At 31.3% G+C, this 15075-nt stretch overlaps 1 protein-coding gene across 2 annotated transcripts in view; it reads right to left on the minus strand.

Annotated features, from left to right (window-relative positions):
• Nucleotides 1-15075, minus strand: part of LOC124359731 (attractin-like protein 1) — a 74889-nt gene that overhangs the window by 47705 nt on the left and 12109 nt on the right. For both annotated transcript variants that reach the window (XM_046812719.1, XM_046812718.1), the window contains exon 2: nucleotides 2405-2605. In XM_046812719.1, coding sequence (XP_046668675.1) covers nucleotides 2405-2605 — 201 coding nt within the window. The remainder of the gene's footprint in view (nucleotides 1-2404; nucleotides 2606-15075) is intronic.

Genomic DNA, 15075 nt, shown 5'->3' on the forward strand with positions numbered 1-15075 from the left:
TACATTTTGAAATAAATAAATATATATATATATATATATATATATATATATATATTGGTGTTTCCTATAACCTTGAATGTAATAAAATTATTCATTTTCAGGATATTACAGTTTGGTTTAAGACACATGTTTACTAAATACTTATCACAAAGTATTTCAAGAACGCTTTTGAGGGTTTAAAATAACCAAGCTTAAGCACCAAAGAGGGGCAGAAAACTCAGAAGCCTGCGCCAAAAGGACGTAGGTGGTGCTCTTATTAGTATGCTAAGTGGGTACCAAGGTCGCTGCCATGATTTGTAATCATCCGAACACCTAATGAATGCTGCCCACTGGCTTCAATCAAGTCAACAACAGCAAGAAGCACCCATCCCTACATATTATCATCATTCTCTTCACTACAATATTTTCCTAAATCATATAAAGTAATAAACTTCATTTTTTAAATTAAAAGGAGATTTGGTTTTACTTCATATCAAAACATGATTATGGCAAATTTATTTATAGTGCCATATTTAATTTCATAAGATCTGTGAGAGAATACTAATGGTTTAATTCTTAATTTAATTTAGCATTCATCTTTTCATCTTACTACTTTAAATATTTTACACTAAAATAAATAAGCTTTTTTAAGTAGCAAACACATTGCACAACAATAATTTGAGATGTTTAACAATTTATCAGCCCAACACACCATGTTAAAATACACATACAGAACATTAACTCTGTTACTAGTTCAATTATGGATCAATGGAATGTGTAGCCATCAACCAGAGATAACAGAGTGTCTGGTAACTGTTTTTGTGCTCTTAGGTCAGCAGTAAATCAATAACAGAACAGATAAGGAGGACACAAAACATGATAGCTGACTTGAGGTGGATCGTGGATCAACAGACATGGATAATTTTAAAGTGATGTTGGGTATTCAATTAATTATTGTCCACTCAAACCACCGCAGTAACTAATATAAGTAATATAAGGTTACACTTATGGCATTATAAAGTAGCGTGGGCAATAAGCATGGCACCATTGCTATAAAGCATTGAACACTTTTATGACACAATATTTATTATTTACACATAACACACTACATTTACTATGACAGCTTTCAGTTACCAGTTTCAGAAAACAACAAAACTGTTACGGGTAATAATTTAGACACACCATTAGGTCTGAAAGATAAGTAGAAAATAAAATTGGCACTGAGAGTATATTGAAATCTAATGATTACATTGTGGATATTTAACAAACATTTAGTTTCAAACATAAAGAGAGTTGATGTTCTGGATTTACCTTCATATATTTTTGGAAACAATTTTTAAAATCAAACCGTTCTCCTTTATTTATCAATTTTATAAAAAAAAGGGAAACATTAGCAATTTTGTGCCAAATTTTGAATAAATATATATTGTAGGATAAAATAAAGTATGTGATATATAATCTAACAAGGTGATTGTGTTGATTTTATAAATTTACTAAATCTGCAACTACTAAAATAATAATAATATAAAAAATCAAATAAATATATAATTATATATTATCAATGTTGCATAATACATTAAAAAACTCCTCGAATTGGAACTTATTTATCCCTGACTTTGGCATTTAAATTAAATACCAATATCCATTGTCAAAAACGACCACAATTAATAAAAATGTCATCAATTTTTTTAATTCCCCATTTTGACAATAGGTTACAACAGCTGCTACTTGAAAATGCTCCAATTTTGAATAAGATCTAAAATAATAAATCTAATATCAGCCTCCAGTATATGGAATGCAGCCACAGTATTAGTCAACAAGCTGGATCACTTGTGACTCCCTTTGAGTGTGGAGCTGAGGCGCTTGCTTGCTTGCAACTTAAAGGACATAGTTTATTATTTCAGTGAATTATTTCCCATAGACATTCCTCACAGTTTGATGTGTTGTGTTTTTTGTGTACTTGGCTAAAACACGTACAGTTGTCATGGTTTTATGTAATATGATCATAGTGTATTTACTTAAATATAAGGTTTTAGAAAAATTGTTTTGCTTTTTCATTAATGAAATATTTCAAATCCTTATGAAATTCTAAGTGTAAACTTTTAAATATTCAAATAAAATGAATATTAAAAATATATATATTTGTATATGAAAAAAAAAAAAAAAAAATTTCTTCAAAATAAAATTGCAAGACTTTATTGAATCAAAATAATTTTGTTGGATGGACTGGTATACATTTTAGAGAAATTTACATCAAACTCATCTGGCTAACAATAGCTAGGCCCTATCTATATAGATTTTAGAAAACTATAAAATTTAAAAGAGTTAATTAAATTAACTATAAAACTAGAAATTTAAGGTTATGATGATATCTTTTGTAAGTTTAAAGTGACATTCAGACACAATAAAGTTGCAACAAATATACCTGAAAACAGCCAGTAACGGCGAATGGACAGAATCACCATCAAATACATATAAATGGTCCCAGCCGCATTCAGTAGCAAACTCCTCAACATGGAGTCGGATGGAGGCATTGTAAGGCTTGGCATCCACCAGCCAGCTGCATTTGACATCAATGGAGTAGTTACCAGCTCCATCGTGGATATGGCCAGACAACTGTGATAATCTGTGACAACAAATAAGTATAAGTGTTCAACTTGCGCACAATATAAAAACGAACTTATACGAAGTTAGATGCTCGAGTGCATTGTAAGGGTTGGGATCCATCAGCTAGTCATACCTGACATCTATGGAGTAGTCAACAGAACCACTACAAAAATTAATTTATAATATTAGCAATCATATAATTGTTAGGAATCAGCCAATACAAAGAGATAATTTTTACATACGTAGGTGCTCTAAGGCTTGTAATCTGCCAGCCAATTACACTTGTAAGAATGGAATTATCAGCTTCATCAATATTATTCAAGGTGTGAAGATTTTTACAATTTTTGTCAGGAAATCTTAAGGAACCTAATATTACTAATTAACCGTCACTGAGGTGTGTAGACCATTAGAATCTGCCTGCACAATTCTCACAACTATTCTCCTACGTTTTGCTGGGATGATAAGCAATTTCATTTTCATAAAAACGACAATAGTTACTGAATAATTTTTCTGCCTAGGAGCAAGTTGGGGTTGTTTATTTTTACAGAATAATTTAGCATGATTATTATTATTTTATAATTATAATATATGACAAAAGGTGTGGGTTTCTCCAGGTTATTGAACCTAAGGAGTGAATGTAAAATCTTAAATATGAGCATAGGCTATATTGGAAAGTGGAATTTCTACAAAATTTTATTTCTATAAGTTAACTCATTACATAGAAATAGCATATATCCATTTTGATACATCATCCTGACTCTGGCTACTCTCATTTGTATGATTCACTCACTATGTTCAGCCAAGCAAAGAAATAAATTATTTCAAACTTATACAGTTTCCAAACTTTTTTGACAACTGAATATGTTTGGATAGTTTTAAACATTTTAATGATAATATTTCAATTTAAATTAAAATAAATATTCTTAAAAATTTTATTTCAAAAATACTTTTTTAAAGTTTTTCTGTTCCCTGTTTTAGTTTATTTTTTTACATATAATGTAGGTAAGTGTCATTAATCCAGCTAGTTATCCTTTCATATTTTGTTAATAATATGCTTAAAGCAAAGATATTTTCAAGAAATGGTGTTTAAACAGAAATTTTTACAGATGGGTTGTTAGAACCAACTAAGCTATCAATCAGTGTTTGTGTAATCATCAGGATTGTTAGCTAACAGTGTGCGTGTTTGTGTGTGTATGTGAGGCCTTCTACACTGTAAGTATGTCATGTTACAGGATGAATAACAATTGCTGTTTTACCCATGACTACACCGTAGTAAATCACAATACAAACAACTGACCAGTTTTTCACATTTATACTACAAAAATAAAGCTATGCAGTAGAAAAGCACAAAGGCATGTACATGTATACTTCCAAATTACAGTACGGTATTATAACATTCTACAATGTTTAAATGATGTTGAGCATATTATTTCCGAGACAGTACAAATTTTTCATTTTGTGAGGTGTTTAGTCATAAAAAGTAAGGTAATGAAACGTTTTCAGTAATATGTACACTTCACAAGCATTCAAAACTTTTAACTAGTAACATTGATATGTGTTGGTTGACCCTCCTACTGGCCAACGACTCATTTTAAGTTCCTCTAGGTTTATTCTGTAATGGTCAGCATCTCATTTTGAGTTGTTTCATCTTCATTTCTATGATGTATTTAACCATCGAACCACAACAAACATGATATATTTGTGTTTCCAATGAACTAAACTATACCAACTATACATGTTATATGCAAAAATACAATTATATATTTTGCCGAAGTATGTAGAATTTGAGTTCAATGGCCATGTATAGTTTTTTTTTTTTTTACCAAAATAAGCAATATATGCAGAATTTATCATACAATAATAGAGGGTAAATCAATGAGAACTCCACATTTGTATTATATCACAAATTCTTTACTTTTAATATTTTACTGCTAAATAACATATAAAGACATGGGCAATACTATGTATACAATTTTACTTTGTCAACTTTGTAAAAGTTAATTTTTTTAACAATATCCTTTAAATGACAACCGTGAACCCGCTGACATTCCTCAAGATGGCTAAAAATGCTGCTGAAAATTCATTCCAGCTTTTCTTGAGGAACTGCCTAAACTTTCTCTGTAATCCTGTTCATGCAAATTTCTCTGATGAGTTTAAAAAACCTTGAACTTCAAGTAGCCTCATAGGATCACAAACAGATAAATTTGGTGATCGAGCTGACCAGTGTATGTCACCAAATCTTCTTCTAAGAGTGGTCATGGATAGGACTACAGTATGCTCCATCGTGCTGACATTACAGAGCATTAGTATCAATATCCAGCTCATTTAGTAATGTAATAAAAAAGTTATTTAACATTACAATATACCACGCTACGTTCATAATAACCGTGTTTTCCCAGTTATACAAGTTCAATGAAGTAAGGTCCAAAAATACGCTCTGTTGTAACTCCACACTATACTGTCACTTTAGGGCTATGTAAAGGCATGGGTTAAAGTCCTATGGGGTTATGAGCACTCTAGTAACGCATGTTGTGTTTGTTGACATGGCTAGAAAGGTGAAAATGTGCTTCATCAGACACAATCAACAGATTAGAAACATTAGACAACTCATTTTTTAATGTACATCATTCATTGCAGAACAACACTCTTCTGCCATAGCCTGACTCTTTAAGTTCTTGCACAATTTAAACTTTGTAAGGATGACAACGAAGATCCTGGTGCAAAATCCTCAGCAGGGATCTGTTTGAAAACACAAATGCCAACGCTTGCTTCCACGCTTTCCCCTGGTCGACCACTCTGGGCAGTGAGTAACTGCAACTCTCACATTGTTCACATTCCACATTGTTTGGTATGCGAAAAGTTTTTAGACTTCCCCCAATTTACTTTTGGGTAGAGCTCGTATTTATAAATAAATTTACCAAGTTTTGAATTGTTTTTTAATCTGGAACAGCACCATATCGACCAATGTTGAAGTAAGGTATAAGCAATTTTTGAGTTTTTACATAAGTATCACTGTTGTTAAAAAATGTTTCTACAGCAAAAGCAGTGTGTTTAGGACTCCAAAATGCCATATTTACTAAAATGGCACTGTTAAGGTAATAAACACAGCAGATGTTTCATTGCTGCAATATTTATCATATTTGACAGCTTAAAACAAATTTTGGAGTTCTCATTGTAAAACCTCACCCTGTAAAACATGAAACAATGTATAAAAATATACAAGATGTAGGGAGAGGGGGGCACTTGTGGACAGGGGCAGAAGTGGACAGTTTGAATTTCCCGCTTTGTAGGTGCAGAATTTAGTTCACAGTTTTACCACAGGATGGTACTAGTGTATTGTCTCTACGAAGGAAGTTTGAAGCTCATACACACACTCTGAGACAGGTGAGAAATTTTTTAGTTTTTTTTTATAGTCTAAAGTAAAATTTTAGCACTGTGTTTGAAGGCAAATATTTTTTTGTGTTTACGTTTTTATTTAACAAAAGTATATTAGGGTGAAATCTCCACTATTTTTAGCAATAATTTGATGTATGTATTGTGTACCTAAACCTAACCTAAAACTAAGATTGGGAGGGAAATATAATAAAATGTCACTTGGGGCACTTGTGGACATTAAAAATGGGGCACATGTGGACATGTCCACAAGTGCCCCAACACTCCAATTTGTATGTGTATTTTTAGCAAATATGTTGTTTTAAAACAGTTCCTACATTTTATAATCTATTGGAATTATATTTAATGTAATAAAGTCCCATTTAGAATAGCAGGTTAGGGGCCTATCGAAATTTAAGTAGGTCTATTAGAAACGAGTTGCGTTTTTATTTGCGTAAAACCCATGGTGTTTATAGGAATGAATCAAAGGGAAAAAATATTAAAATTTTTTATTTACAGGCCTAACCACTGATGTCAGTTTATATATTACAGGTAGAATGGTGAGAACCTACACACCTAAGACAGACCGAGCTTCGATACCTGAAGATGCCATCCAACGAGCTCTTCAGGATCTCCTTAATGGAAACTGCTCTTTTCGAAAGGCAGCTGCTGATCATGGAGTGTCCAAGTCGCTGCTGCATAAGCGGTTTAAAAAGTTAAAAGAGGAAAATAAATTAGAAGAAAATGAAGTACCAATCGTGGGATCTCCCGTCAGTGCCGTTTGAAGAGGTACTTCAAAGTACAGCTCCATGCAGGTCTTCAGCAAAGAAGAAGAAGATATGTTAGAAGACACTACTTGATTCACTCTAGTAAATTGCAATATGGATGACTTACAGACAAGTAAGAGATTTTGCATATTCATATGCCATTAAAGTCAGCAGTAAAATGCCCAAAACATGGGAAGAAAATAAAACTGCTAGCATTGATTGGATGAAAGGATACATGCGTCGCCATCCTAGACTAACACTACGGAAACCAGAAAATACCAGCCTTGCAAGAAACATGAATTTTAATAAACAAAATGTAGATGCTTTTTTTGATAACCTGTATAAAGTAACTCAACAGTATAAATTTTCTGATGAGAGAATAATAAACATTGATGAAATCAGGTTATTACGACCGTATTGCAGGCACCAAAAGTTGTTGCTGCTCCAGCTGGAGTAAAACAAGTTGGACAGACAGTATCAGCTGAACGAGGTGAACTTGTAACCATCTGTGCTATTGTAAATGTATTGGGCAATACTATACCTCCAGTCTATTGTTTTCCCAAGAGTTTTTTTTTAAAGATGCTTTTATTGCAGGTACCCCTAATGGTAGCATTGGTTTTGCAACAAAGTCGGGATGGATGACACAGGATGTGTTTTTGCAAATTATGAAACATATTCAAAAACACACTTGTGCATCAAAGGAAAATCCTATCTTGGTGCTTCTCGACAACCATGAAAGGCCACGTCAACATTGAACTGATAAATTTCTGTCGTGACAATGGAATTGTGTTGCTCACGTTTCCGCCTCATACAAGCCATAGGCTTCAACCTCTGGATGTAGGTGTATTTTCATCCCTTCAAGAACACCTGCAAGGCAGAATTTAATCATTGGATATCACAGAACGCAGGAAAGACGATTTCAATCTATCATGTTGCAGGTTTGTCTGCTAAAGCCTATGATAACGCTTTTCACCGAGGCCGAACATATTGTCTGGGTTTAAAAAAAACCGGTATCGTGCCATACAACAAGATGATTTTTAATGAAGATGACTATGCACCATCTAAAGTGACTGAGCAACCTTTGCCTCAGACCTTTTTAACTGAAAAAGAAGGTTGTGGGGCTACCCAAAATAATGATGAAATAGAAAATCCTTTTTGATAACGACGGTGAAATTTGGGCCAATTGCAGGGCCTTCTGAAATAGTTTCAAGACCAATGTGTGACGTTAGCTTAGCACAGCTCAACTCTCCTACAATATTCAACAAAACAACAAACAAAAATACTGACACCTGAAGAAGTTAGGCCTTATCCTAAATCTCAACCAAGAAAGGAAAGCTGCAGAGGTAGGAAAAAAAAGGCAAAACATGCATATTGACAGAAACGCCGGAAAAAAATAGAATTGAAGAAGAAACTAAGAAAAGGAAGATAAAAAAAGAAGCTAAGCTTTTACCTAGTCAGAAGAGTTGTAAGAGAAAACTTAGTTTGGAGAAAATTAAGCAAGGGATTTGTAAGAAACTTAAAGTTTTACCAAGAAGTCTTCAGATAAAACATCCGACTCAGAAGAGGAATCTCAGGATTCGATAGATTTTGGTGAAGGAACTGAGCCCTCTTGTTTTAAGTGAAGAAAGTGGAAACGAAGAAGAGTATGAGGAAATTAATAAAGATGGAAGCAATATTAACCTTAACGATTTTGTTTTAGTTAAGTTGAGTGGGAAAAAAAGCGTTAAGCACTATGTTGCTCAAATAAGTGAAAAACATGGACTCACCGAATTCACAGTAAATTTTTTTCAGAAAAAAAGATTTGTTTGATTCTTTTAAGTTTGTGAAGCCTGATGTTACAGATGAGAGTATTGTGGACATAAAACTGACTTAGTTTTTAAACTTGCTCAGCCCAAAGTTGTAGGGGGTACTGAAAGAGCTGTTAGCACTTTTATCTTTAAATTTTATTTCAATGAATATAACATGGGATAGGCCTTTATTTTTGGCTAATAACTTAACGTTTTTTCAAGAAAGCATTCAGTTTAAAGGAGAAATATAAGAATTTATTGCAAATTTAGCTTAGGCCTATTGTTTTTCAAAAGATTGTAAACATAACATGAGTAAAGACTTGTAATATTTTACGTAATTTTGTTCTTACTGTGTGAAACATTTAAAAATAATGACTTCACTAATTAAAAGTGTTTTTGATATGTTAAGTTATATCAGGGAACAATGTAGTTTTTAAAAATATACTCATTTAAAAATTATTTGTGCTTTTTAATTCTATTTTTCCATGTGTCCACATGTGCCCCGTAAAAATATTGGTACGTCCACATCTGCCCCGCATTGGGGCAGTTGTGGACAGTGTGCATTAGTTTACTAAAAATTTTATTATAAAAAAAAACTATTTGATTAGTTACTCTTGAAATGCAGTTTATTTAATCAGTAATTAAGCTAATGAATCTATAACAAAATATATTACTAAAAAATAAATGTTAGAAAAAAATACAAAAAATAAAATCTTGAAAATTGTCCACAAGTGCCCCCCCTCTCCCCCATATATAATAGTACGTATTCATAGTACAAGACCAAAAATACAATACTTTATTTGATTGGTCAGTATAAAATATGACTTTACACACAAACACAACAAATATTGTATCATAGTAATCCCAAAATTATGTTCTATTAGCTAAATACAAATGTATAAGCCATACCAAAAAAATTAAAGATTCATAAATTGAACTTTTAATATATAAAAAGTTTTGTTAAATTTATGTTGGTATGTTTAAAAATGTTTTTGACAAGTTCCATAATTGTTTCAAATAATGTAGAATCTAAGCTTTTTATTGATATAAATATATTATATATATATAAACATACAATACAAAATGAAAATGTTCAATGGCATGTTAGTTACATGAGAACAATATAACATATTTATTTACACATTTTATTACCATTTTATACATATACCAACTACTCACAAATATTGGTCAGGTGGTAGTAACATTGTTATGTCATGTAGAGAACAATACATATATTATCACGCATTATGTGTATTTATATTGACTGCTCAATGATACAAAAAATCAGTGCAATTTTTTACTTTTCTGTTAGCCCTTTTCTCGTGTTTTTTTTTTTAATGTTCCTTTATCCGTACATTTAATGATATTTTTGTCTCGCCTATGTATTCCCTATTACACCTACATTTTATAATATAAACAGTTTTTTCAATCCAGTGTGCCATTTTTTGTTTTGTTTTCACTAAAATTTGTATAAGAGTATTGTGTGTTTTAAACACGAATTTTATATTGTATTTCCTACCTACACTTCTTTCTCGTATAATCTCATTAACATACAGGATTGACATAAACGCTAATTTATCTTTATTCTGATTTACTAACTCAGGAATGATTCTTCTGGTTCGTTTGCCACTTGTTTGTTACTGACTGAGAGTATCCATTGCATTTAAAGATCCAACTGAACTTTGTTAAATTCCTCTTTTAGTCCATCATTATCTGACCATAATCTCTTTGTCCTATTTAATAACGAGTAGACCACTCCTTCTCTAACAGATGTTTGATGGTTTTATTGATAATTTATATCCGTAAAAATCCAGTTTCCTTTACAATCCTTCCATCATCAAAAATAAAATAAAAAAAAGAAATATCATGTTATACAAGTACAACCTTACTATTCACAAGTATTGGTCAGTAGTCAGCTGACATTGGTATATTATGTAGAGAACATAATATATTTACGCATATTATCATCATGTCATACACATACCATAAACTATTCCCAAATTATGGTCAGTAAGTAGTTGCCATTGTTCTATCAGGTAGAGAATAATACAACGTATTTAAACATTTTATCACGATCTTATACACATACAAACTATTCACAAGTTTGAATGTTGAGTTAATCTCCGGTTCACCTTCCTCTTCACTGGTCTCAAAACTTCACTTCTGGAATCTGGAGTCATGTTCACCTGATCCAAAAAAAGTCGGCTAAAAAGCTCAAAATGAACCTCTACATTGTTTTGACATTAGGGATGTACCTAGACTACAAAATACAATAATGTAGTGTAATCTAGGTAAAGTGAAAGTCTTATTGTTTGATCAGGTGCCAAGTGGAGTGCACTACAATGTTTCTGGCACGATCACTAAGCACGGTGGAGCAACCGAGATTCCTACACATAACATAACTATGGTAGGAATAGTTGATTCAATTCCTTGTATTTTGCAGTCTAGGTGTCTCTGATATCAAAACAATGTTAAGTTTCGTTTTGAGCTTGTTCCTCGCCAACTTTTTTTTACCTCTTTAGACGAACATGACTCCAGATTTCAGAGTCAAGTCTGAGACATTGTCATATACCAGATGCTGAAATAAGAGGAAGGTGAACTGAAGCTTAATTCAACATTCAAATTGGATAAACCCTTCCTAGGTATTTACCATTGTTATATTATGTATTGAATAATATATATACATTTTAACACCATGTTATAAACATATCAACTAACTATTTACAAGTTTTGGTCAATAGGTAGTTACCATTGTTATATTTTGTACATAACAATATAACATATTTACACATATTAAGATAGATTTTCCGTTAACAAATAAAATTAGGTAACATTACTAAAACACACACACACACACAAAATAAAAAATAAAGTATTAAAATAAATGTAAATGTATGTTTTTTTTTTTGTTAAAAATGTTTATCAGCTTATATCACCACTATTAAAACTATATATATTTCATAGTCAATTTAAAAATGACACTTTTTGTCCTATTCCCCTACAAATTGTTATTATAGAATTTTTCAAAAATTATTTTTTTATGAAAAAAATAATTACAACATTTTAGTAAGATAAGATTATTTATCACTTGGTACCCTGTAAGGCTTCATGACACAATATACAAATAAAAAAATAAATGTCACTTGTTTATAATATGGACTCCTGAACAAAATAATTTAAAAAAATACTTATTTTCTGTTAGCACAGCATTTTAACTAAATCAAATGAATTTAATTTAATTGGAAGTACAACAGACTGCTGTATATTTTTTAATATGGACTACAAGAATACAGTTTTGAAATGAGACGGAGTGATGTTTTGATATATCCCTCTTCTTGTCTCCCTTGAGATTTCACCGCTCTTTAATTAGGTCCTTAGACATAAGCAGAGCCTAAGAACCCTTGTTAAGTAATATATTCTTGTTTTGCTGCGTGTCTTCTTGTTTTCTCACTTGTGTCAGGCTGTATGTTTTTAATTCCTAAAAAAATTAAACTAAAAAATAAATAAAAAAACAATATTTATTTGTAATCTTTAGTAAATGAGCAGTCGTAAACTTTAAAATAGTCTTCATTAATATTCAAACAAAATAATTATCAAATAAGAATTGTTTTTAAATATAAATATGCCTGATATGTACCTATTAAACAAGACTCTCGATATATACATAGCAGAACCAATAATTCATTCATTGACTTATCACTTTATTTCCAGAACAACAGGCCTATAAAATTGGAATTTGTTATTGTAATTTTTCATTGTAGATGTACAGTTCAAAAAAATTCATTTTATTGTCATATTAATTGGTCTAAATTGCCATATTCATTAATGTCACTTTTGACTGAAAGTAGCCACTTTAGACTTACTTTGCTTGTCTACAAAACTCTGAAATAAAACAGAACACACACACACACACACACACACACGCACGCACGCACGCACACGCGCCCACACACACACACACACACACACACACACACACCTGTGCTCGTGTTTGGTTTTTTATGGTGCCTTTAAAGGGCCATACCCATAAGTGTGATCGTGACCACCCAGTGCAGTGTATTGATGGCACCTTAAAGGTTCATACTAACTGTCTTAGTGGAGCAAGGCTCACTGTGCCATATTGCCTGGCAGTGGGCATTTTTGTTTTGTTATTGTTATTGTATCTCATATATTACAATGCAACTATCCATAAACCTCATTTATGTTTTAGTTTTGTGTTAGTCATTGTTGCTAACTTATTATTATATATATAAATTATTATGCCTACTTTTGTAATGGTTGATCCATTGGAAATAAAATTTTAAAAAGATTACGGTATAAAAGAACAAAATCAATTCTATGGAAAACGCTACAATTGTTTGAAATTTTCAACTATATGATACAACCTTTAGAGTTACTATTACAATATATTGCTACAAATAGGTCAGAAATCCATTTGTTTGGCATAGTCTGAAAGCAGTTTTTGAGGTTTTTGTGAATAAAAAAAAATAGAAGTTATATCTAAGAGAAAAAACTACATTCTATAAAAAATATTAAACTTATTGGAAATAGCTATTACTATTTCAAAGGATATGACCAAATTCCTGATCAAACTACTGTACCTTTGTGATTGATTTTCCAATAGTCACAGTACTATATTTAAAAATTAACAATGTCTATGTAGCTAAAACTTCACATAGATGTCTCCCTTATGCTCTCTATATGTGCAAAGAGGATATGTTTTAATAAATGTATCATTAAAGTGGTTTAAACTGTGTTTTCCTTAAATATAATTTAGTTGTAATATTTCACAAAACTTATTGCCTTTCTTACAGGCAACTATTATAACTTAAATTGTAAATAATTATATAAAATGGTGAGAGCTTCAAAACCTGATTTTATAATCTTATTTGAAGATTTTGCCCACATTTCAAAATATTTATTTCAAACATTAAATGGCCTTTGATGGTGACTGAAATGTTACCATGGAAGTAGATAGTAAGTACTTTAATTTTGTAGATAAACAAGGTAAGAGGTCTAAAAATGAGCTCAGTAAATTCATTCAAACTTCCAATAATTTCTGTAATATATTACATGAATAATCATTTTTTTAACTTTGTAATAACCAGCTGAAACCATTTTTGTCTGTACATGATGCAGAATATTTTACATATTTACATGGACAATACCAATAAGAAATAAATGTAGCATATTCAAATTACTTAACTTGAAAATATTATTAACATTAACACATACCTTCACAAACACCTAAAACAGTAGTCATAACGTGCTACTATAGTTTCGACTTCTAATAAGTTATACTCTAGCATCAATAAGAAGTAAAAGCATGAATTATCCATCTGGAGTCATCATAGTTTAAAATTTACAAACACAGCACAAAACACAATAAATAAAAAAATGAAATCAAAACAGAACACACACTTGATAGGCCTGACACACACGGATATTTAACATGACATAACATAACAGCCGGCAGAAGACAGGAGGACAACTGACACTACGTGATTCCAGTTCCAGGTGCATCAACGTTATCAGCTGATCGGTCAATTGACAAGGCACTGTTGTATCGTTTGAACAAATAGTGGGAACTGAAGCTTCTCATTTAATGAGTTCGTCAAAGGATTCCTTTTAAAATGCTCATAAATTTTGTAATCTTCAAGCGTGTTTAGTCTTCTGCCCTAGCGATATTGGTAAAAAAAACTTATTATTAAGTCCATTTATTGTATGGTTCTTATCCATTAAACGTTGAGCAAACGGTGAAATCTGCTTAATTGTAATTTAGGTTTCGGGCAACGCTCTTTAAGTCTTTGGCTAAACAACCTTCCTGTCTGTCCTATGTAAAAACTAGGACAAATGGAACACCATAGTGTTATTATAGCCTCCACAATGTTTTATGATATTTAATTACTTGTTATAATTAGTTAAATTCAATGGTACTTTGATAAGTTGGTAAATCAAAGCATTATAAGCGGCCATTTTTGCATGTGATGTATGGATGATATGAAGTGGAATGGATGGATATACTAATTGATTTATATTATTGCTAGTTTATAATTGCTCCACTAACTAGTTTAAACAATAAATTAATATACTAGATCGTATTAACAAGTAATATACTAGCCAGTTTAAACATCTGAAATTATAACTAGTTTAAACAATTGATATAGGTACTGGCTATTTTAAACAATTAATATAGTAGCTATTTTAAAGAATTAATATACTAGATTGTTCAAACTATTAATATACATATGTAGCTATATTAATATTAATATGTTGTATGTTTTCAGTAAATACTATATTCGAAACTATTGTTGCTTTTGTCTACGGTGAGGTCTGATTTGATGTTTCTGTTTCAATAGTGAAACTTAGATTGGGAACAATGTTGTTTAAACATTTATGGAAAAGATATACGTAACTGTGAACATTATTAAACAATACATCGGTGTCATCTACATATCTATAGTACAGCATTATTTCTGTATTTTTTACGATCAGACATTATGTATTCGTTTTCTATATGTTCAAGATTACTAGGAGTAAAAGCTATCATAGTGTTGGGACTA

This window comes from Homalodisca vitripennis, chromosome 4 (assembly GCF_021130785.1).
Source record: "Homalodisca vitripennis isolate AUS2020 chromosome 4, UT_GWSS_2.1, whole genome shotgun sequence".
NCBI classification, from domain to species: Eukaryota; Metazoa; Arthropoda; class Insecta; order Hemiptera; family Cicadellidae; genus Homalodisca; species Homalodisca vitripennis.